Source organism: Solea solea, chromosome 19, assembly GCF_958295425.1.
Source record: "Solea solea chromosome 19, fSolSol10.1, whole genome shotgun sequence".
NCBI classification, from domain to species: Eukaryota; Metazoa; Chordata; class Actinopteri; order Pleuronectiformes; family Soleidae; genus Solea; species Solea solea.
Genome location: NC_081152.1, coordinates 19,955,360 through 19,978,647, shown reverse-complemented (window position 1 = coordinate 19,978,647; position 23,288 = coordinate 19,955,360). Strand labels below are relative to the sequence as shown.

At 40.6% G+C, this 23,288-nt stretch overlaps 1 protein-coding gene across 7 annotated transcripts in view; it reads right to left on the bottom strand.

The window, feature by feature from the left end:
• The window catches only part of LOC131446031 (transcription factor 4-like), a 166,106-nt gene extending 143,625 nt beyond the window's left edge, over positions 1-22,481 (bottom strand). For 2 of the 7 annotated variants that reach the window (XM_058616929.1, XM_058616925.1), the window contains exons 1-3: positions 21,501-22,276; positions 21,121-21,159; positions 17,506-17,578 (exon numbers count right to left, since the gene is read on the bottom strand). In XM_058616929.1, coding sequence (XP_058472912.1) covers positions 17,506-17,578; positions 21,121-21,159; positions 21,501-21,575 — 187 coding nt within the window. In that variant the 5' untranslated portion in view covers positions 21,576-22,276. Of the gene's footprint in view, positions 1-17,505; positions 17,579-21,120; positions 21,160-21,500; positions 22,279-22,319 lie in introns of those variants that run through there. The other 5 variants (XM_058616924.1, XM_058616926.1, XM_058616927.1 and 2 more) reach the window with 5 other exon arrangements.
• Between the last annotated feature and the right edge of the window lie 807 nt (positions 22,482-23,288).

Here is a 23,288-nt window from a genome sequence, read left to right as displayed (position 1 = left end):
TACCTTTAATAATCTTGTTCTTTTTATATAAAGCAGTTATAACTCACAAGCAAGCTAATGTAGTATATGTTATAGACAGAAGTACTAAGCTAAATTCACTAAATTTCAATGTTTTGATAGAGCAAAATTAGCTAGGTTTGCAAACAAACAAGCTAATCTTCTATTTAATATACAGTATAAATATAAAGTTACCTATATTCACTCACATGTAAGCTTATCTAGTCCCTTTTATAGAAAGGACATAGCTTAATTCACCAATAGCAAGCTAATCTTGTTTATTTTATAAAAAGCAGTTATAACTCAAAAGCAAGCTAATGTAGTGTATGTTATATACAGAAGTAAGCTAGGTTCACCACTGCACAAGCTAAACTAGTCCCTTTCATAGACAGAAGTTAGTTAAATTCACCACAATGCAAGCTAATCTTGTTCATATTAAATAAATAATATATTCACTCAGAAGCTAATCTACTCAATTTTAGGCAGAAGGTATATGTTTATTGACTAGCAAGCTAATCTTGTTGATTTTATAAAAAGCAGTTACTTACAAGCAAGCTAATGCACACTAGTATACTGTAGACAGAAGTTAGAAGTTAAATTAGCTTGGTTTGCTTACAAACAAGCTGATCTAGTTCATTTTACAGTATAAAGAAGTTACCTGGAGTCACTCACAAGTAAGCTAATCTAGTTTATCTTATAGACAGAAGTTAGCTCAGCTCACTACCCAGAAAGCTAAAGTAGTCAATTTCACTGTTTTGTGTGTGTGTGATGACAAAACAGGGTCTAAGATTGAGTGTGTGTTGGTGTTTTGTGTGTGCGTGTGTGTGTGGCTGTCAGACTCTATAAATGCGGTCATTATGTTAACAGAGAACAGAACCTACTGCTTCACATTTCACATTATTACTGTTAAGAGAACCACGGCCTGGTCCACACACACACACACAGGAAAATACAAAAGCTGCATTCATTTAGCTCGCTAACACACACATATACACTCAAGAGCTAAGACATAAAAACAGAGTCACAGTGAAAACCCTCAGATTTTCAGTCAAGAGTTTGACCCACTGCCTTTTGACAAATCATCACAAATGACAAACAATTACTAAAGGTTTCTGAGGAAATGCTTCTGTTCTCAGTTTAAATCTTTGAGGGTTTTTTTTGTTTCTTGAATTAATGTTCTTCAGAAACATTACAACCCCCTCAAACTGGATCACACTGAAGGAGGACAATGTTATGTTAAATATATCATAAATTATGCTTTTAAAACCACATTTAAGATAAACAATATCAATTTGTATTTTTTTTTTGTGCAAACCTCCTGCCCACAACACTATCTTACCGGCTGCATGAAAAAAGTAAATGCAATTTTTAAATTGAAGATGCAATATTAGCATTTTTTGCTTAATTCATTTAAAAATTCTCATAACGTAAATCAACAAAAAGTTAGTTAGTGTCGACATTCTCCCAAATTTGCTTTATGAGAGTACCTCAAGGAAGTATCCTGGGCCCGTGTTTACTTATGTTACTTGTGTGATAAACCAAACGTACGCGAATAACGTAAAAATGTTTGTTTTCTTCACCCTATCAATATGAGCAAAAAATTGCATGCCTGCACTTTTTAAACCAAATAAAGGCAGAGAAAACTTTATGAGAAGCTTTACAGACGACAGGACAAAAGAGGCTCGTATTGAGGACCATAATGTACGATTAGCATTTTTGCTGTATTCATTCAAGTTGAATTTTTTTTTAACCGGTCAAAAATTGTCATAACGTGAAGCCACAAAAAGTTAATTAGTGTTGACATTCTCCCAAATTTGATGCATGTGTGTACGTCAAGGAAGTATCCTGGGCCCGTGTTTACTTACATTACTTGTGTGATAAACTAAACTTACGTGACAAATGTTATATTTTTTTCTTCAATCTCTCAATATGAGCAAAAATGTTGCATGCCTGTACATTTTCAACCAAATAAAGAAAGAGAAAAACTTGATGAGAAGCTTTACAGACGGGACAAAAGAGGCTTGTGTTGAAGGCCATAACGTAGGATTTATGCAACATGGCTGCCACTTCACACACACACACACACACGCAAAGCTACAAATTAGAAAGAGCTGAGTAAATGTGGAGCAGCAGTGAGGGTATGGAGGGTCTGCTGCCGCAGGAGCGTGGGTCGCGTTCAGGTTGGAGAACAGTCACTACTTGTTTTATTGCCTCATGATGAACACCTGCAACGACGGCGGAGGGGAAAAAAAAGGGGGGTTGAGGGCAGACAAAAGGCTCACATCTGAGAGAGAGGGAGAGAGAGGTAGTGTGGGAATGCCTGTGAGTGAGTGTCAGGTTACATTCTTTCAGAAAAGCTGCCAAAAGAGACCGACGATGACACGCACACACACACGTCTACATATACGCATGTTTGCTTTAGCTTCAGGCGACTGAATCCACCGCGAGTGAACACATGAACGTATGCGGAGAACTCTTTGTACCTGTACCTGCGCACATCACATCATACATGTGTTCATCCACCGGCTGTTTCTATCCTGTTTCAACACGACTTTGTCGTCACGCGTACAAAGCCTTTAAAGACGGGAATGGATTCGGGAATATTTAGAAGAGTTGTCGGATTATAAAAATCCAACAGACCATAGCGGGTGCCTGTTCAGTTTGGCTGTTTTCCACACACACGGGAAGCGAACCGTGTGTTTGTTGTGAGATTAGCTTTGATCGGCGGCTCTCAAAGTTTTTATACCAAGTACCAGCTGAGAAAATATTGATCTCTCTTAGTAACACCATTAGCACCGACGATAAAATACAGTGGTGTACCACTGGTGGTACCCGCACCACAGTTTGAGAATCATGGCTTAGATGCTACAGTACAGAAGTCTCTGAATTCAGAACCGTGAGCGGTCAACGCAGTGTACCAATTCGTACTGAAAACTAGTATTTACTTTCTTTACAATATGAATTTTTTCATATATAGCAGGACCTGTATACGTAAAAATGAGGAGGGACCCTTTTCACTGCTGCACCACACATGCTAAGGGCTTAGCTAAAGACGTAACTGTGGTAGTAATTAGCAAATTACGCCACAAACATGCAACAAGAATGTATACAGGTAACAGACACACACAGCAGAAAAATACTGTTGTATACTACATAAAAAAAAAAAAAAGTGATATACTGTTACTAGATTGGTGGTTAATGTTTGCATAATAGCTAGCTTGCCAACCAGCGAGCTAATCTAGTGCACTTAATACAAATTATGCAGTATTTCATACATAAAAACATGCAGCAACATGTCCACAGGACAGTACTGTGTGTACAACATGATGTATCTAAAAGTTGAATTGCTAACTGATGTATTTTAATTAACAATGATACATTTTACCCAGCTATTCTGTGGTTATAGTTAGCATTATAGCTAGGTTTGCAAACTAGTAAAATAATCTATTCCATTACGCAGTATTTCATACATGAAAACACTGTAGTAACACGTCCATAGACACCAACAGGACAGTTTAAGTATGACATGATGCATCTAAAACTTTTATAAACATTTATCTTAAGTTTGACAGTCAGTGCAGCTAAATAAACTTCACTAAACCACAGAAGCACAACCAGAAGATGTAATTAAACCTTTTTAACCTTTTTTTAATTAAACTAAATGTTTCATGTTAGCATTAAAGCTAGGCTAGTGAGCTACTTGAGTCAATAAACACACTATGTGGTATTTCAAACAAGAAAACAAACACGTACAACTTTTTAAATGTACACAAAAAAACCCACAAGTGCCCAAAAAACAAACAAAACAAAACTGATTTGTGAACATAAAGAGTTGATTGTAATTACTGGACATTCCAGTTGGAACTTGTGGCTCATAACTGGAACATTATTAACACTTTTAAGTGCAACTTAAATGCACCATAAAGACAATAATTATGAAAAATCTGTCATAATTGTGACAGATCTGATCCGTAGTACTCTTATTGTAACCTGGGTCGTTCCAATTTATTGAGCTAAGCTTATTTTGACACTATTTATGGTGCAGTAGTGCTCTTGTGAACACATGTTTTCACTCGTCAAAGAGTGAATTCACATGACTGTAAGAGCTGCGGTGCACAGTCTGGTCAAACCTCTCACAGTCAGTCTGCATCCTCACAGAAGGAAACCCGTTTATTGAGGAAGCGGGGAGTGGAGCGGCCGCTTTCCTGAAAACATCGTCGCCATAATTTACTGAGATTTGTTCCAGATTCCTGCTGCCTGCAAAACGCCAGGCGATACCTTTAACCGGAGAGGCGCTAAGAGTGATTAATTTAGGTCAACAAGGTGGTCTCAATCAAGTTCCACTGGAAACACACACACACACACACACACACACGCATGTGTGACAGACCCCTGGTCTTACCTCACCTCCACAGTCAAGCAATTAGTTCTGCTTCCTCGGTCCGGACCGAAGTATGTAAAACTTCTGGCCGCGCCCAGAGACGCCCGTGTGAGAGACAATAGAGCCTTATACTGTGTGTACATCCTGAATGTACAGATATTTAATCAGCTGTTCTGCGCTGAGCGCAGGAGGAAAGTTGTAGGACGGATGGACTCAACAAGCAGCTGGCGTGTGTTTGAGGGAAAAAGCAAACAAGCAAACGCTCAACTCATCTTCCAGGTAACGTGTTTTTTACCGTTAGAAAAGTGTTCTGTGGGGACATTTTGAGGGAGGTTATGTAAACAATGGTAGAAACCACAGATTAGCATAATGATGCATGGCTAGAGGGTTGACTTAGATGTATAATGCAGTGATTCCACAATAATGAATACATTATATGACAACCATATAGAGATACATCACCATGTCTAATGATTCCTTCAGAAACCCTAGATTTCCACTCCAAACCCCTCAGCGATGACTGCAATGACTATAAACGATAAACAAAGACTCCAGGAAAGTAATTAAAACAGATGAGAGGAGTTAATGTTATATATTTCAGCGTGTACACAATGTGTAGGTACGTTCCAGATGTATCAGAACACTCATGTACCTTCTTGTATTAAGAACGAGCTTCAGCTAGAACTAGCAGTCAGTGCAACGCAAATCTTCACCAAGCAGCCAGCAGGGGGCGCATGACTTCACACCTGAATTTGAAGATCGCATCTCCTGAGACAGTACTACGATTTACGAGACGATTACGACTGAGTATCAGACTTCCCACAAATCACTTCACATCAAAAATGTGTTGTCACTCGATGTGCAATGTTGAAGTCGGAAGCCGCGACCCGAGATTGGCATCACCAATAAGTTGATCGTGTTTCAGTTCAGAGAAGTCGGGATAAAAACAAGGAGGCAAACGTATCTCTGGCTAGCCAATGTTAGCATTTGTTAGCAAGGCACTATTGACTATTGAGTGACAACCATCTTGGAATGTTTTGTCGGGGGTTGTAAGAGGTTACGCTATCTTTCCAAGTGGAGAGGACGCGTTCCAGTTGAAATGTCCGACTAGGAACTTTATGGTGCATAATAACTGGAACCAAAAACACATAAACTAAGCCCTGGTCAAGTCCAGATCAGACCAAGATTAAGTGAAGTCCAAATCAATCCCAGGTAAGTTCCAAGTCAAGTCCAAATCAAGTCCAGATAGCTTCAGTGAGCTAATAACCGCGCAGCTGATTGTCCGAGATCTAACAGCTACAACTGAAGAACTTTATTTGTTTATTAGCATTGAAGCACAGACATAGATAACACCCAGCTCTATCTGCTGGTAAACAAGGTCCAAAGGTTCGTGAAGAGAACCATGTAGAGTCCTGATCTCAGCACCATCTTAAACCTTTGGGATCAGTCAGAAAACCAACAGTGATCCAGATCTCCTCACCCAGAAGAGATCCAGATCTGGATCACCCTGACGGAGGTTTTCCTGAACAGCGTCGACTGTGGCAGTGTCTGGCTCACTCTTCTCTCCCCGCCTCAACAATCACTTACGCTGTTTTTTTTTACGTTGTCAGCCGAGGTAATAAAGCACATTAATGCAAATGTTTGTTCTGCAGGAGAAGGTGTCGCATCCTCCCAAATGGCAGTTATTTGGTTTAAAGCTCCAGCGTTGTAAATCTTGTTGATATATACCTCTGCCTTCCAAGAACACAGCAGCAGGGAAACAACTTCATAAAGCCACATTTATTGGATAATTGGTCCTTCAAATGGCTTCAAGCTGTCAAAGGATGGCCATCCAACAGGCAGCAGGCCGGAAAATGAGAGAAAAGAGGAAAAGTCGAGGGGGAGGAAAACAACAAATGTCCTTTTTAGCATCCTCTTAACCACAGGCGGGGAAAAAAGAGCGCTGCGTGGAAGTGAAGGTTTCAGCCTGGAGTTACTGCGAACACTAAGCTGTCAAAGAAGACAAACAACCTTGAATACACAACAGCAACTTTTTCAATTAACATTCACTGATGGTGCTCACATGAACAGCCAGTTTACAAAAAAACACGAGACGGATCCAAGTCCAAACACAACTGTTTACAAAGATTCTTCAGGAGATTATGTTTCAGTACAACTGCAGCGCAACCATCACGCTCAGAAGTTTCACTGGGAACACATTTACATGGCTCTAAACCTCAAAACCTGGTTCTTATGTGGCTCTGGTTTCAATCCACCGTGTGCATCTCAACCTGATCCTGAATCCAAACCACAACGTGATGTGAATCTGGTAGAAACAATAATTGAGTCTACGTCTACTTAGCCTTTAGCTTAAGTCTAAATCAAGTGTAAACCAAGTCCAGATCAACTTAATATCAAGACTGAGACTGAATCAAGTCCAAGTAGAGTCCAAGTCTAGATCAAGTCTCGATCAAACGTAAGTAGAGCTGAAACAATTCATCGGCAACTATTTTAATAATCGATTCATTGGTTCAAAGCTTTTTTCATGATTAAAACAAGATTTCCGATTGTTTAAGCTTCTTAAATGTATGAGTATTTTCTTAATTTCTTTGCTCCGGACAACAAAGAAATCATTAAAAGTCAATCATGACAAGACATTTGAGAACATCTTCATTTCCAAGTTTTACCAAAAGATTCATCAAGAAAATAATAGTTAGTTGCATCTCTAAAAGTGAGTCAAGTTCAAAACTAGTTCAAATTAAGTCCAGATCAAGTCTAACAAGTGCATTTGATATGATGCAATGAATGAATGTTAAGAAAGAAAGAAAGAAAGAAAGAAAGAACAGAGTAACATTCTTAAAAAGAGAACAGAGACCGAAAGAGAGAGATGTTTGGAGAGAAGAGTTCTAACTATTCAGAGGCCTGACAGTGTGGAATGTGAGCGAGGACACACACACACACACACACACACACACACACACACACACTGTATATTTGTAACTACTGGACTTAATCCAAACAAAACCTCTGGATACAAATCTGCACTGATCAGGAGACAAACCAGAGGTCAGAGGTCAGAGGTCACGGAGGTCACAGAGGTCAGGACCTGCTGCAGGGACGAGTCGTGAAACAATGATTACTGAAGCTCGATCGCTCAGAAATATATAAAAATAAAGATAAATGTACGAGTTCAGACTTTTTTTTATTTTTACATAGATGAGTGAAACACACACACGCACACACACACGCACACACACGCACACACACACGCACACACACGCAAACACACACGCACACACACACACATACACACACACAGTGTCTGGCCTGTCACAAGACCAGATGGCACTGGGGTGTTCCAGACAATTTACAGTTTCTGTGTGTGTGTATGTGGAAAAGGAAGGGGGGGTTGGGGGGGGCTGTGGAAAAAAATATCCCACACACACACACACACACAGAGGGACTTGGCAGTGCCACTGCGTGTGTGGCAGCGCTGCCAACGACTCAGACTAAAACAAAAGCTGGGTCGAACCATTGCTCTGCCACCCCCCCACCCCCCCTCGCTCTGACACAGATGGTTTAACCTGCTGATCTCTGCAGTGTGAAGGTTCACTGTGTCTCTGACAAGTCGCCTCGCGTCACATTTGTACGCCAACCACGTACGACAAACACACACTCTCACATACTGATGTGTGTGTGTGTTTGTACATATATGTGTATATATATACACATGTATATACTGTGTATATATACAAATAACTGCACTAGACAATCTAAATACTACTGGAGGATTTTGAGGATGAAAATGAAAGTGTGTAGAGTGAGGACATGATACACTGATATAAGGACTACTTACGGGCCGGGATTTCAAAATAAACCACACTAAATGCATATTTTTGAAAACTCCGGATCAAGTCTAACTCAAGTCCAAGTAGAGACCAACTCAAATCCAGATAAGTCCAAATCAAGTCCAACTCAAGTCCAACTCAAGTCCAGATCAAGTCCAAGTTAAGTACAGATAAGACTAAATGAAGTCCAAGTTAAGTCCAACTCAAGTCCGGATAAGTCCAAACCAAGTTCAAATGAAATTCAAATCAAGTCCAAATCAAGTCCAACTCAAGTCCAACTCAAGTCCAGATCAAGTCGAGATAAGTCTAACTCAAGTCCAGATGGGTCCAGACCAAGTTCATATGAAATCCAAATCAAGTTCAAATTCAGTCCAAATCAAGTCCAGATAAGTCCAAGCCAAGTCCAAATCAAGTTCAAATCAAGTCTGGAATAAGTTTGACTTAAACCTTTTTAGGTTTTTTAGGATGTAGACGCTTCACTCATTCACAAACATATATAATCTCCCCTGAGGTCAGATGAGTGCATGAGGCCAGTAAATAAGGAAGCGGGACAGGAAACGTGGAATAAGAGCAGGAACAAAAACAGCCGCGGCTGAAGGTTGTGGGAAGCGAATAACAAACAAACAAACGAGTGACATAACCAGAGGATGTTTTCATTTAAAAAAGACCGACCGACGAGGACGCAGGAGACGAGGAAAGGAGACAAAAACAAGGAAGCCGAGGAGGAAGACCAGGTGGACAAGTGGTGAGAAGGGGGGGAACACACACACAAAAACACGGCTGTTTGATACCCAAACCTTCAACTATTCAATTAACAGCCACGTTTTTTCCCCATCTCTCACACACACACACACACACACACACACACACACACACACACACACACCTTTCAATGTTAAAATCCCAAAACAATTTAGCTTGTCACACACTTGCACTTACAAGCATAAACACACACACACACACACACACACACATGCACGCACGCTGCTGCCGCCTCCCAGAATAAGTTGGCTGCGTCTAATTGGACTGCCGTTTGTTGCTGAGAGGTGTTGAGCGCGGCTGTAATTGCCAGGCAGGGCTGGTTGACGTTTTCTGTCTCTTTATTTATTTATTTTTATAAGGATTGGATAATTATTCTCGGTGACGCCGGCCGCGTACAAGCGAACAGGTGTGTGAGAGCAGAAGAAGAAAAAACACACACCGCACGACGCCTCCTCCACGTCACAGACGGACCGCTGTTTAAACGACGACAGGGTTTTTTTTTACGGAAATAAAAAGGAAACTGAATGATGAAGGAAACCGTGTTCGCCACAGGGGGGCGGAGACGGCGGGCGCGGCTGTATTCAGTCACCTTCACCTGATTGGAGCGAAGCTAACGAGTAGATTGTTTGCGGTGTGAATGTGACTAATAAGGCTAGATACTAACATCAGAGTGTTATGTTAACCACATTATTAGGTACAGTGATATAAATGCACTACGAAAAAGGCCAGGATTTCACAAAAGAAACCACTAAAATGTACATTTTTGGGCTGGCGTGATTTGTTTTTGCAAATAAAAGGCGGAGAGGTCGCTCATTTTCACCGTGGAACTAATTTAAACAGTTTGTTTGTTGAGTTTCATCAAGAAAACATCAAAATACACAGGGAAGTGTTAGCATGCTTACAATGACAATAATACTACGTTAACTACGTTATTGATTAATAATTCCATCATGACCTTTTATCACGATGTAAATCACATGAACAGAAAGAGAACTCAACTTTGGCTTCTTCTCTAATTCAGTGTGTAGCATGCTAATTAGCGCTAACCACACAGTTCAGCTGAGGCTAATGCTGTTAGTTGTTGCTAGTTAGTTAATCTGGTTAGTTTTTAAACCAACACTTTTGTTGTTGTATTAAGTGTGGTTGTATGTGTTTGTTCCAGCCTGAAACATGGAAGCTAGCTCTGGCGGCTAACATGAGAAAAAGACAGATTTTAGCCACTTTACAAAACACTAGACTGATCAAATCAACAATAATTCAAGTATTCTTCATATTCATAAGATGTCTTATGAATATGTTTGTCACTTTACCTCACTGTTAAAAAGCCTTTAGCGAAAGAAAAAATGAAGTTTGTCTCACAAATGCTAACTCTTCTACACCAAACCCCATAGAGAAAACCAGCGATTTGACATCCCAGCACACAGGAGCCGTTATTTCACTGCAGCCTCCATCAGAGAGTACAAATGTTGTATTTTGTGATTTCTGTGTTTGAAATTCTTCAGTAAGTTTTACCTAAGTGACACAAACTTAACAAACAATACAGAGTTAGACCAGGAGGCGCGGCATCCCTGGGAACTAAAAATGTTGATTTTCTCTATGGGGTTTGGTGCAGGAAAGTCAAACTTCGGTTTCCAGTGAGAAAAGAATGTTTAACAGCGAGATAAAGCATGAAAACACATTCTTAACACATCACAGACTTAAGCAGACAGATTTCAGTGGAAGTTTGATAAAAATCCACCAAATTCTGCACGATTATTGTCCCACAAACTAAATTCCTCCCAAATCTCAAACACACTGGTCTTAACTGAGCGGCTCAGCTCGTGTCAGCGTCGTCATCTTTGGGGAAAACATATGGAGCCGCGACTCGGTAGCGAGTCAGCGCGACGAAGCAAGCGGCGCGTCAATCTCCTGAGCTTTGGAAACGAGTAAAGGGAAGAAAAAAAAAACAAAAAACCCACACACATTAAAAAAAAACCACGCTGAGTTCTCACAGACTTTAACCTTGAAATCACTGCCATTATTAGCAGAGTCATTATTAGCATTAGAAAAGTAAATGGGGCTAATAATATTTGCCATTATTTGCTTAAAAACGCCTATTAATCCCTAATCCGCGCCACAATTAAGAGCATGGCTGTTTTTTTCTCTGCTTTGACAGGGAAACGAGACAATTTAAGCTGCTCAGAGGAGGCGGGAGGGCGAGGAATTAAACCTGCTTTTTTTTGAGTGACGGGCGTAACCGAGGCAGATTTGACTGAATAGAGACAAGAGGGTGGAGGTGGGGGCGTCGCTCGCCGCGCTGGAGCGCGTTATCTGTCTCGGTACAAGTGGATCAAATCAAACGGGAGAGAGGGGGATTTTATTAAAGAACCTCCCCTCCGTTTTTCTCTCTCCCCCTCTCTCTCTCTCTCTCTCTCTCTCCGTCTGCTGTGAACTGTGACTTGCTAAGCTCGGGCAGTTAGAGGAGGAACAGGAATCAGACGTGCCATCGCCGCCGTGTCTGCGCTCCACACCCACATCTCAGCGCGACACGCGTGACACTCTTGACATTTTACTTTATAACATCTTAAAATCTGACTTAAACTTACTAAAAGTTTGACTCCTTTCTTTCTCCTTCCCCCTCGTTTCCTCTCCTCCTTCCTCTATTTTAATCATTAGTGCTTCCTCCCTTCTTTTGTTTCCTTTTCTTCTTTCCTCTTCCCATGTTCTTTTTCCTTCTTCCCTCACTTTCCCAAACATCCAAACTTTTCCTCCTTTCCTCTGTTTCTGTCCTTTTCTTGTCCACATATCCTCCCTCCTAATTGTGCCTCCTCATTTCCTTTCTCCTATCATTTCTTCTCCTTACCTTTATTTCCTCCCTTCTTCTTAAGTTTCCCCTTTATTTCATTTCCTTCTTTGGTTTCCTCCCTCTGCTTCCTTGATTAGTTTCCTTTCAATTTCACTCAAATCCTGCTTCCTACTGTTGTTTCCCCTCTTTCTTCATCCTTTTGTTTTGTCCCGCCCCCTTTTGTTTCACCTTCTATCTTTCCCTCATTTCCTCCTTCACTACTTTATCCCTCTCTCCTTTTGTTTCTTTCCTCACCTCTTTCTTCCTTCACTCTTCCCATTGTTTCCTCTCCTTCATCCCTACCTTTCCTCTCCTCCTTTTATTCTTCACAATCTTTTGTACGTCTCTTTTTTTCTTAAAAGCATCCTTTCCCTTCTCTCCTCTTTGTTTCCTCCTCTCCTTACCAACTCTATGTTCCATAGCAACACACACACACACACACACAGTCCATGTCTAATCCTAACTTTGACCACAATTCTTAATTTAACGTTAAAGTTCTTCAGAATAAAAACATTTATATTAGCAGCTCATTTTTAATTATGAAAAGTTTAATTCTAAAGAAAGTTTGGGAAAAACTTCATCTTCTCTTTTCCTTCACTGATTTCCTTCCCTTGTTCTTTTGTTTCCTCATCTTCTCCTTATATCCTCCTCCCTAATTTAGTTTCCTCTTCTTCTTTCCTTTCTGATCCGGTTTCCTTCTTTCTTTCCTTCCTTCCTCCCCTTCTTTTTCTCATGTTCTGTCCTTGTTTCCTCTCTTCCTTCTTCTAATATTTTACCTTAGATCTTCCTCCCTTCTTTTGTTTCCTTTTCTTCTTCTTCTCTTCCTTCCCTGTTTTTCTTCCTTATCTCGTCCACATATCCAGCTTCCTAACTTGGTTTCCTGTCCTTCTTCCCTTTCCTTCCTTTCACCAGTATCCCATTTCCTTCTTCTCTCCCTTCATTTTCTTTTTTTTCGTTCCTCACCTTAATTCTTCCATCGTCTTCACTTCCTTTTCCCTTTCATCTTGCTTCCTTCTGTTGTTTCCTCTCCATCTTCCCTTTCTTACCCATATTATGTACCGTTCGTTTCTTTCTTTTTTCCTCATCTCCTTTCCTTCCTTTCACCACTATCCCACACTTGCTTCTTCTTACCTTTCCCCTTTATTTTAACTTCTTTTTCCTCTCCTTATTTCCTACATCGTCTTTTCTTCTTTCCTTTCCCTTCTATCTTGGTTCCTTCTTTTGTTTCCTCATCTCCTTTACTGAAGAGATCACACACACACACACACACACACACACACACACACACACACACACACACACACACACACACACACACACACCTGAAATAGACGAACAACGACAGTGAAGGAGGTTTTTTTGAGGAGGAGATTAGACAGCGTGTGTGTGTGTGTGTGTGTGTGTGTATGTGTGTGTGTGTGTGTGTGTGCGTGTGTGTGTGTGTGTGTGTGTGAGTGTGTGTGAGTGTGATCTCTTCAGGGATGATCCTGAAATAAAACCCACAAAAATCATCATCTCCCAATAATTAAAATCACACATAATCCACTTCCTGGTTGGTGACGAGCGTGGGCGGAGTGTGGGCGGAGCGTGTCAGGGATCATGTGGTGTCTTTTTTTGATTATGTTCACGCGCTTTAGTGCGATAAAAAAAAGGTGAATTTATGGCCAAAAACACGACAAACGTGGAGCAGGTTTGAGTCCCGAATAAACACGTTATTTTTAACACCTCAGTCTTTTTATTTAAATCCTGCTTTTACACGTTTGCTAAATGGAACACATTTTACCCAGAAATCTCTTTTTTCTTTCTTTTCCCCCTCTTCCTCTCTCCCTCTGTTTCTCCTGTTCTTTAGATTTTAAAGAAGGAGGAAGAAGAGGAGGAAGATGTTTTAATGTTTTAAAATGTTACTTTAAAAACTTGAAATTGTGGACATTTTCTGGGAAAAGCTTCTTTTTGTTTCCCTCCATTTCTTCCTCTCTTTCCTTCCTTTCTGTGTCCCCCTCCTTGTTTCCTCTCCTCCTTCCCCTTAACTTTAATCCCTAGTTTCCTTTTATTCTCTTCCTTCCTTATTGTCCTCGTTCTTATTACTCCCTCATTTCCCCAAACATCCAAACTTTTCCTCCTTTCCTCTTTTCCTTCCTTTTCTTGTCCTAATTGTGCCTCCTCATTTCCTTTCTCCTTCCTTCCATCGTTTCGTCTTTCCTTTCCTTTCATTTCCTCCCTCCTTCTTAAGTCTCCCCTTTACTTTATTTAGTTCCTCCCTTTTTCTTTTATTTGCATACCTTCTCCCCTCCTTTCCTCACCTTACTTCCTCCATCATCTTCCCTTCCTTTTTAAAGCACAAATCTTTAAAAAAGGAAAAGTTTCTTCGTCTCCTGCTTCTCTTTCTTCTCGTGTGTGACACTCTCTGTCTCTGTCATGGTGACATAATAAAACAACGTGAAGTCACTTAACACGACACACGGTTACAAAGGTCAAGATCAAACTAAAAAAAAAGACAGTGAACCTGTGAACTTTAACCTTTAAATGGCTTAAAATAGAACAAAGGACACAAGGTAGAATGTGGAGAATTTCGTGTGCTGGTTTCTGAAAGCTGAGAAGTTGCACGTCAAACAACGACGTGTGGTTATTACGGTCATTTCAGTGGCGCTGTCGTTGGAAGAAGCCGGAGAATCAGCGTCTTTGTCAGCAGAGAAGAGAGAGATGGAAAAAACGCCTGATTTTGGACCTTGAGACTAAATTATACTGTTGGAATTTCAAACTCAACACACTGTGTACAAGTGCAGTGTTTTTCTTCATATTAAATTGTTAATACACTATTTTAACGTGCAGTAAATTGTAAATAACTGCCGGAGATGGAATGTTAATCTGGAAAAAAATGAGCAAAAGACACTTAGTTACAGGACATTCTTTGGTCCTTTTATGGTTAAAATAAGCAAAAACTCAAGGTTTTGAGGCTTTTGTCACAAAGTCACAGTACGATCATTCTGGATTCTCATTATCTGGCACAGACACTGATTCAAGTTAACGTCTCCAAGGTTGTTTCTGATGCCACATGAACTCATGACAGGGTGAACGTCAAAGCCTCAACTGGTTACGACTGTATCGCCCGTACGCTCCTCCGTCCTCGCCCCCAGTCTTTGGAAACCTCCTGCTCTTGTGCCTTTTCCTAATTAGCTGCATTCACAAACGAGCGGCGGGCTCATCAGAACGCCGAGGCCTGCAGAAAGCCACAGCGGGGGTGAGCCGCGCGCTCGTGTGTTTGTGTCGGTGTGTGTCTGTGTGTGTGTGTCAGTGTGTGTGTGTCAGTGTGTGTGTGTGTGTGTGTGTGTCAAAAGAGAAAACAATTCCAAAAATGCAGATTCTCAGACAGACGAGCAGCAAACTGAGGCCCAAACGACCGCGACACGTTCTACTCCAGCTCCAGTCCCAACCACGTTTAAATCATCGCAAAAAAAACAACAACAAAAACAACAAACAACGCAGTAAACAAAGACGATGACTCGGCATCGCCTCTGTTTCCCAGCCAACGTACAAAATGGCTTCCAAACGACGTTTAGAGCAAGAAACGAAGAAGAAACTGTGTGTGTGTGTGTGTGTGTGTGTCACCTCGTCAGGAAAGGAGATGAGGAAACAATAGAAGGACGCAAGATAGAAGGGAAAGGAAGGAAAGACGATGTAGGAAATAAGGTGAAAAAGAAGTGAAAATAAAGGGGAAACCAAAGAAGGAGGGAGGAAATGAAGATCATGAAAGAGGTAAGAAGAAGGAAGTGGGATCGTGGTGGAAGGAAGGAAAGGAGATGAGGAGAAAAAAGAAAGGAAACAAACGGTACATAATATGGGTTAGAAAGGGAAGAGGAAGGAGGCAATAAGGTGAGGAAAGAAGTAAAGAACAAGGAAGGAACTGAAAAAAATAAAGAGGAAACAAAAGAAGAAAATGGAAGGAAGAAGGAGAAGGAAGTGGGACACTGGTGAAAGGAAAGGGAAGAAGGAGAGGAAACGAAATTAGGAAGCTGGATATATGGACGAGATAATGATACTTGACAAAGTAAATGTTAATGTCCTCACTGTGGGACAAATAAAGCATTTATCTTATCTTAAAAGCCATTTGTTTGGTTATATTATTATTATTAATAATAATAATAATAATAATAATAATACTAATAATAACTATAATTGAAACCATCTTTATGTGTAACATCCAAATAACTTTCTATTTAGTAAAAAACGCCTTAAAATGAAAGATGAAACCTCACTGATCCACTTCCTTTCCATTCAAAATAAAAGCTTCCCTCGTTTAAAAAGCACGACAGGAAGCAGATTATTGAGATTATTTTTTAGCTCTGATCGTTTGTTAAAATTCAGACTTTAAACCGAAATCCTTTCAATCGCCAAAACACGACGTGATCAGAGAGAACAAGTCAACGCTTACGTCGCTCATCAACTCAACAAGTGACAAACACACCCGCTGAGTCACGGTTTAACGACCTGAATGAGTGAATGAATGAATGAATGAATGAGTGAAACACAGACCCATGAGTCAGCAGACTGACCACACACTCACGGAATCAATGAAGACGCACAAAAATAACAAGAAATCTGACTCTGACGACACGTGAAGGCAAAGTGTTGCATGTTAGACACCGACAATAACACTGACCTCAGCACACACGCACACACACGCACACACGCACACACACACACACAGGCAGGAAAAGAATGAGCAGCAGCATCACAAAAACAGGAAGTCTCCTTCAGGAACGAGTCGTCGCAGCAGCAGCTGGAAAACAAACACGTCGCCTTTTTAAAAAGGCAGAATCACCACGTCACCAGCTCAGAAAAACACTGTTCACCCGACAACGCCAAGCAGGAACAAACAACAACGTGTGTATCACTCCACCAAAGAAAACAGTGCTGGACAACTTTTAACAAGTTCAAACCCTCCACACCAAAGCCCATTGAGAAAATCGACGTTTTTAGTTCACGGTTACACATGAGCTGCTGGTCCGCTGCTGGTCCGCTGCTGGTCCTCTGCTGCCTCGTGTGGTCAGTTTGGGTCAATCGGGTGAATCCGAATGCAGGATTTCAAACACCGAAGTCACAAAATAACACATTTGAAGTTACTGACAGAGGCAGCGGTGGACCAACATCTCCTGTGTGCCGCGATGTTAAAATCGGCCGTTTTCTCTATGGGGTTTGGTGTGGGAGAGTGAGCGGGTTTAGAAAGTGGCAGAAAGTTCAGTTTTGGGTAGAGAAAACCTTAATAAAACCTTAACCTTAATAAACACAGTCTTCACATACTTTAGACTTCAGCTGGTGGAGGTTTGATCACGTGAGCCTTTTGTCAAGTGGCTCAAAATCAAGGTTTCTTTTGCAGCCACATCCAAATAAAGTGAAATAACAAAGCGACGTGACCCCAGCGAACCTCTCTCTGCACCAAGCAGGAATATTTTAGTGCAGCGCTCGACCACAAAGTCCTGGAAATTAATAAGATCAACAAAGCAAAACAGCTTCAAAAAACCACACAACTGCATCTGTGTGTCTGTGTGTGTGTGTGTGTGTGTGTGTGTGTGTGTGTGTCCACACCAAGAAAATTCAAACCGCAAGCATAAAAAAAAACCACAGCAGCGAGCAGGTGTGAGAGGAGGGAGAGGAGGAGGAGGAGGGAAGGAGGAGGGAAGGAGGAGGAGAGGAAGAGGAGGAGGAGGCTGACGTACTTGAGCCGGAGAAATGTCCGCTCCCCAGAGAGGTCGGTCCGTTCTTTCCACTGCTAACAGGAGGGGAAAACATCTACAAGACAAACAGAGCACACATTACCTCTGAGAGCGAGGACGCTGCAGACAGACAGACAGACAGACAGACAGACAGACAGACAGACGGCAACAACACACACCAGCAGCAGCATCATCATCATCATCATCATCATCACTGCAGCTACAAACAGAAGAGCTTCACTCCAAAATACCACAGCAACGTTTGGCCGATCGTGCAAAGAAGTGTCAAGAAATGTGTTTGTTTGTAAAGTAAACGCCGTGTTTCAGAAGAAAATAAGTATTTACAGCGTGATCAGGCCTGTGCATTATTTTTTATATGAATATCAATTAAAAAAATAGCAAAAATGTTGTTTTTTTACCTTAAAATAACACTTAAGAATAAAAAAATCTAAGATTTTTCACTGAGATTAGTGACTAAATTGAATTGTAAAGTAAGGATTTAAGCCTGAATAAAGTAAGACAAGTTAGATTTTTCTGTCTCAGGTAATTCAAGACAAGTTCTAATAATCAAGCCAAAACATTCTTGGGGAAAATTCCAACGACTTAAAACAGATAGTACAACACAGGTGCTCTCTCTCTTAGTGAGAACATGGCTGCCAATATAAAATAGTAATAATATGTCATAAAACAAACCCCATCTTAAGTCTACAACATGCCGACAACATGTTTGTCACTTTTTCTCACTGTTTGACAGACTTTTCTTGGAACTGCACCAAACTCCATAGAGAAAACCAAGGATTGTAGCTCACAGTGACGCAGTAGCTGCTGCTCTGCTGCTGCTGCCTCGTTTTGGTGCCTTTTTTATCACTGCGGTTAATCCGAATAATCTGAACCTAGGATTATAAATGCCGAAGTCACTAAACAACACATTTGAAGTGTTTGACGGGGGCAGCGGTGGATCAGTAACTCCCGTGTCCCTGTGTGCTCAAATCCACGCTTTTCTCTATGGAGTTTGGTGCGCGATACAAACTTTGATTTTGGTTTAAAAACAGTGAGATGACACGGTGAACGTGTTCCTCAGAGAGTTTGTTTTCTAAAACACGGCAGAAAAAAACTCATTTGTGTATGTGTGTGCGACGTTTTATTTTGAAGGGTCAAAACCCTGTGGCCAAACGGTTTTATTGTGGAGGGAAAACACTTCCTGTCTACTTCATCACATCTATATATATAATCTATATAACACAGGAGGAGAAAGTCATCAGGTCTCTACAGTTGCCATCTGCTCGACAACATCTACAGGAAGAGGAGATAAAGAAAGAAAGAAGAGACACGGAGAGAGGAGAGGAGCGAGGAGCGAGGAGCGAGGAGCGAGGCCTCCTGCTGTACAGCGTCAGTATCAAAGTGACACGTGTGTCTGACCCCGATTCATAACCAAACACTGTCTGTGATCACATCTCACACACGTTCACACGCTGACAGCGACTCACTCCAGTCGGTCGCTTAAAAAACGTTTTAAAATGACAAATAAACAAGAAATGTCATATCTTGATGTTTGACTGGGTTGTGTTTCCATGAATCCACATTGTTGTTGTTGGGTGTGTTTAAAGAATGAATGAATGAATGAAAAGATTCACATGTTTGTCGTTTCTATACAAACACACAGAGCATGTGAAGGAATGTGTGATTCTATACTGAGAGATCGTCGTCTGTGGCGTCATTTTTACACACAGGTCTTTTAATGTGATTCTGTCTCTCATTATTTGACTAAATTATGATCATTTTAGACTTTAAACTTGTAAAAAATATAGTAAATTATGATCATTTTCGACTTTAATCTAATATCAGGACATAAACAACATTGAAACATTACTGTAGTGTTTTTATAGCGTCGGTTACCCGATATTTGCATTTCACTGCATTGATTTTTATGTATTTGTGTCTCTTATATGCTACATTTGATTATTTTAGGCTTTAAACTCATAAAAATTGACATTAACGATCTTAAATATGTGCTCTTTATAGCATTATTTTAGGTTTTAATCTAAATATAATTGACTTAAACAATCTTAAACTATGACTGTAGTGTAAACCGACTGTAGATTTGTGTTTAACGACATGGATTTTTGTGTCTCTTTTTATACCATATTGTGATGTTAGTTAGATGTTAGTGCGACTACATTATGAGCATTTCTGTCATAAATGTCACTAAAACATTGTTAAAGTGACTTTAGTGTAAATGTGTGTCACTAAATTTAAGGTCAGCAATAGTCAATAGTTGGTACATGTGGCTTTTATAGAAATAAATAAATCACTAGATTCTGAATTGCAATATTGATTTTTAAGATTTTACATTAAATCGTGTTTGTGCTGCTACACTAAGAGTTAGCAGCTGTTTTTATTACTTTAATATTTCTATTGAGGCATATTTTACTCAGTATGTGCTTTTATTGTGTGCATTTTGGTACATTTCAAAATAAAATCTTCAAAAATGTGACAAATAAAGCGCATATATGAATCTAAACATGTATATTTTCCTGCAATATCAATCAAAATTCACTATAATCTTTATCTACAGGTGTTTATTTTGTGTTATTACGAAATGACGGCTGTTTAAAAAGGATTAAATATTATTGTAACTGTTCCTCCACAGACAAATGATCCGTCTCATTACGATTTCATCGCAATGTCGATTTAATTCACAAGATATAAATGTTTGTGAGTCGAGCTTCACTTCAGATTTCAAACATGTCAGAGCCTCAACACATTTAGATTATTATCATCATTATTATTATTACATAGATATTTACTATATATAATAATAAATATCTTTGGGTAAATTTGTCAAATTAAACACTTAGACAGCAATAATTACCTGTGCTTTTATATTGAAAGTCACAGTTTTGAATACAAATGATGTTGTAATTGAATCATTCTGGTTATTTATTAGTCATCAATGAATCATAACAGTCCTTGTTTAATGTTCATTTAATAAGATTTGAATTGTGTGTAATATTATTATATAAAAGTACCAGCAGTAAATTGAGTGATTTGTTTAAATATCTGTGTATTTCTGATTTTATTATTTATTATTTTATATATTTATTTCTTCATCTCTTGAGGCCAAAGTTGCTCCCAGAGAGGAGGAGGAGAGAAAACATGGGACGGACACACACACACACACACACACACCCACTTCCTGTCCAGTTCAAGTTCAGCTCACAGAATCCCCTTTAAAAAAACACTCACTTTACATTGGAACCACGTGCGTGGGGCATTTAAGGGGCTGATGCAGGAAGAGTTAGAGTGCGGAGTGAGAGTGTGACACATGGCGGTGTTTTCGGCGGCATGTCTGTCTGTGTGTGTGTGTCTGACAGACAGACAGACAGACAGACAGGTTCATGATTCAAACATCGAACCTTGTGTGAGTGTGTGAGAGAAACGCTCTGTGCCACACGCAGCAGCAGCAGCAGCAGCCCCACACACACACACACACACACACACACACAGATAGAAACATGTTTTCATTTATATATAAATATACATATTTGTCCTTTTAAAACATGGAAATCAGACTTTTTTCAAAAAAAAAAACATCAAAATCAAAGAAGGATATACTACCATGGATGTTGGGAACATTTTCAAATCGCTGTTTCGCATCTATAAGACAACAAAATTACTAATGCAGCATCACAATTCTCCACACACACACACAGAAAATAAAATGACAACAAAAACACAACATTATTATAACACTGACTTTTCTTCACTTACTCCACGTTTTTAACGCGCAAACTTGTGCGCAAAGTGGCTCATAATGTGCTGCAGCAGCAGCAGCAGCAGCAGCTTCTTCTTCTTATCACAATCATTACGTTAATGTTAAAGCATGTAAACAGTGCTACTGTCATCTTCATCATCATCTTCATCATCATAAACACACACACTCACGCGCACGCACGCACGCACACACACACAGAGAGAGAGAGGTTGATGCTTCTTACCGCGCTGAAATCCAGTAAGTCACTGAGCTCCTTGTCTGTTCCCAGAGCTGCCATCCGCTGCTGGTGATGATGCATTTTAGCAACAACAAAAATCCAAAAAAAGAACAAACACACGCACCTAAAACATGGAGACAAGAGGAGGAAAGAGCGAGAGAGAGAGCGAGAGACAGAGAGAGAGAGAGGGAAGGAGAGGAGGAAAGAGGAGAGGAGGAGAGGAGGAACACCTCGGCTCTTTTACGCGCCGCTCCCGGATCTCTCTCCTTCTCCTTTTCCTTCTTCTTCTTTTTCCTCCAAAGCGAAATTAATCCAGATTAAGAATCTCGAGCACAGTCACATCTAGTTCGCGTTCATCCTCTGAGCCTCTGGCGCGCGCGCGCTGCTGCTGCTGCTGCCTCGCTCCCTGGGTTCCTGGTTCCTGTCGCGCAACAACACAAAAAAAGAAGAAAAAAAAAAGAAAATATGACAGGAAATAAAAAAAGAGGAGAAGGAAGGAGGTGTGGAGTGAAGGGACGGGACCACACTCCTCTTTATTTCCTTCCTTCTTTCTTTCTTCTTCTCCTGGCGCGTGTTTCCCCCTAAAGTCCGGGCCAAACAAGTCCGAGCCGTGCGCGCTAAGACGCACACACCGCGTAAAAACACGCACACACACACACACAGCACAGCGCGCGCGTCTCCGACAGAGAGAGAGAGATCGCGTCAGAAATGTGTGTCAGCTCCTCTTCTGTGTGTGTGCGCGCGCGCGAGACAGAGAGCGTGTGTGTATGTGTGTGTGTGAGAGAGAGAGAGAGAGGAAGAGGCTGAGCTGCTGCTGCTCCTCACCCGGCTCTCGGTGCTCTCCTCTCGGCTGCAGCTCTCTGATTCTTCCGCGGGTGCTTTTTTCTTTTTTTTACGCAGGAACCAGGATCAGAGCGCGTGCGTCTGCGCTCACATTCATGTGCTGCTGCGGCCACCTAGCTTCTTCACCCTGCTGCTGCTGCACGAGCCTCACACACACACACACACACACATACACACACACCGGCGTCATAAACGTGAAAGCTCTGTTGTTGCTGTGATTGATTGGCTGATTGCGGCGCTGATTGGCTGCTCTGATTTCACTTAATTAGCCTAATTGGAAAAGGAAGGTGATTTTTTTTTTCTTGGGAGGAAACAACTCTGTTTTTGGAGACAAAGACAACTTTTTTGTACAAAGCACTTTAAGAACAATAACAACAGCTTAAACAAAGTGTTGTACCTGTGAGACCTAATGCACCTAAGAACAAACAATAAAACACTAAAAACAAATAAACAATAATAATAATAAAACAGCATGTTTCCTTCAATAGTGACATAATAATGTGATTATTCATGTGTGAATTTAACTTTGTTGTCTGTTTTGATTTGTGCATACACACGTTTGTGCAGGTGTCCTTATGAGGACTCTCATTGACTTCCATTCCTTTGGACAGACTAAACAAAACTGTTATTAATAACATTAATCATAATTGGTTCATGTCTAACTATCTAACTAACCATAATCTAAACTTTCTAAACTACTTTCACTAAAAAAAAATGAGGTTCCGACTCATTAGGGACCAGGTTTTGGTCTCCATGAGGGCTTCAGACACACACACACACACACACACACACACATTCTGGACTTCAGAGGACACCACGTTGAACCTCAACACTAACTAGTACTGGTCTAACCTTAACAACATGTCTTATGGGGACTTGATTTTTGTCCCCATAATGTGACTGTGTAAACAGATGAAGGTCCCCACAACATGAGGAATACCTGTAACACAC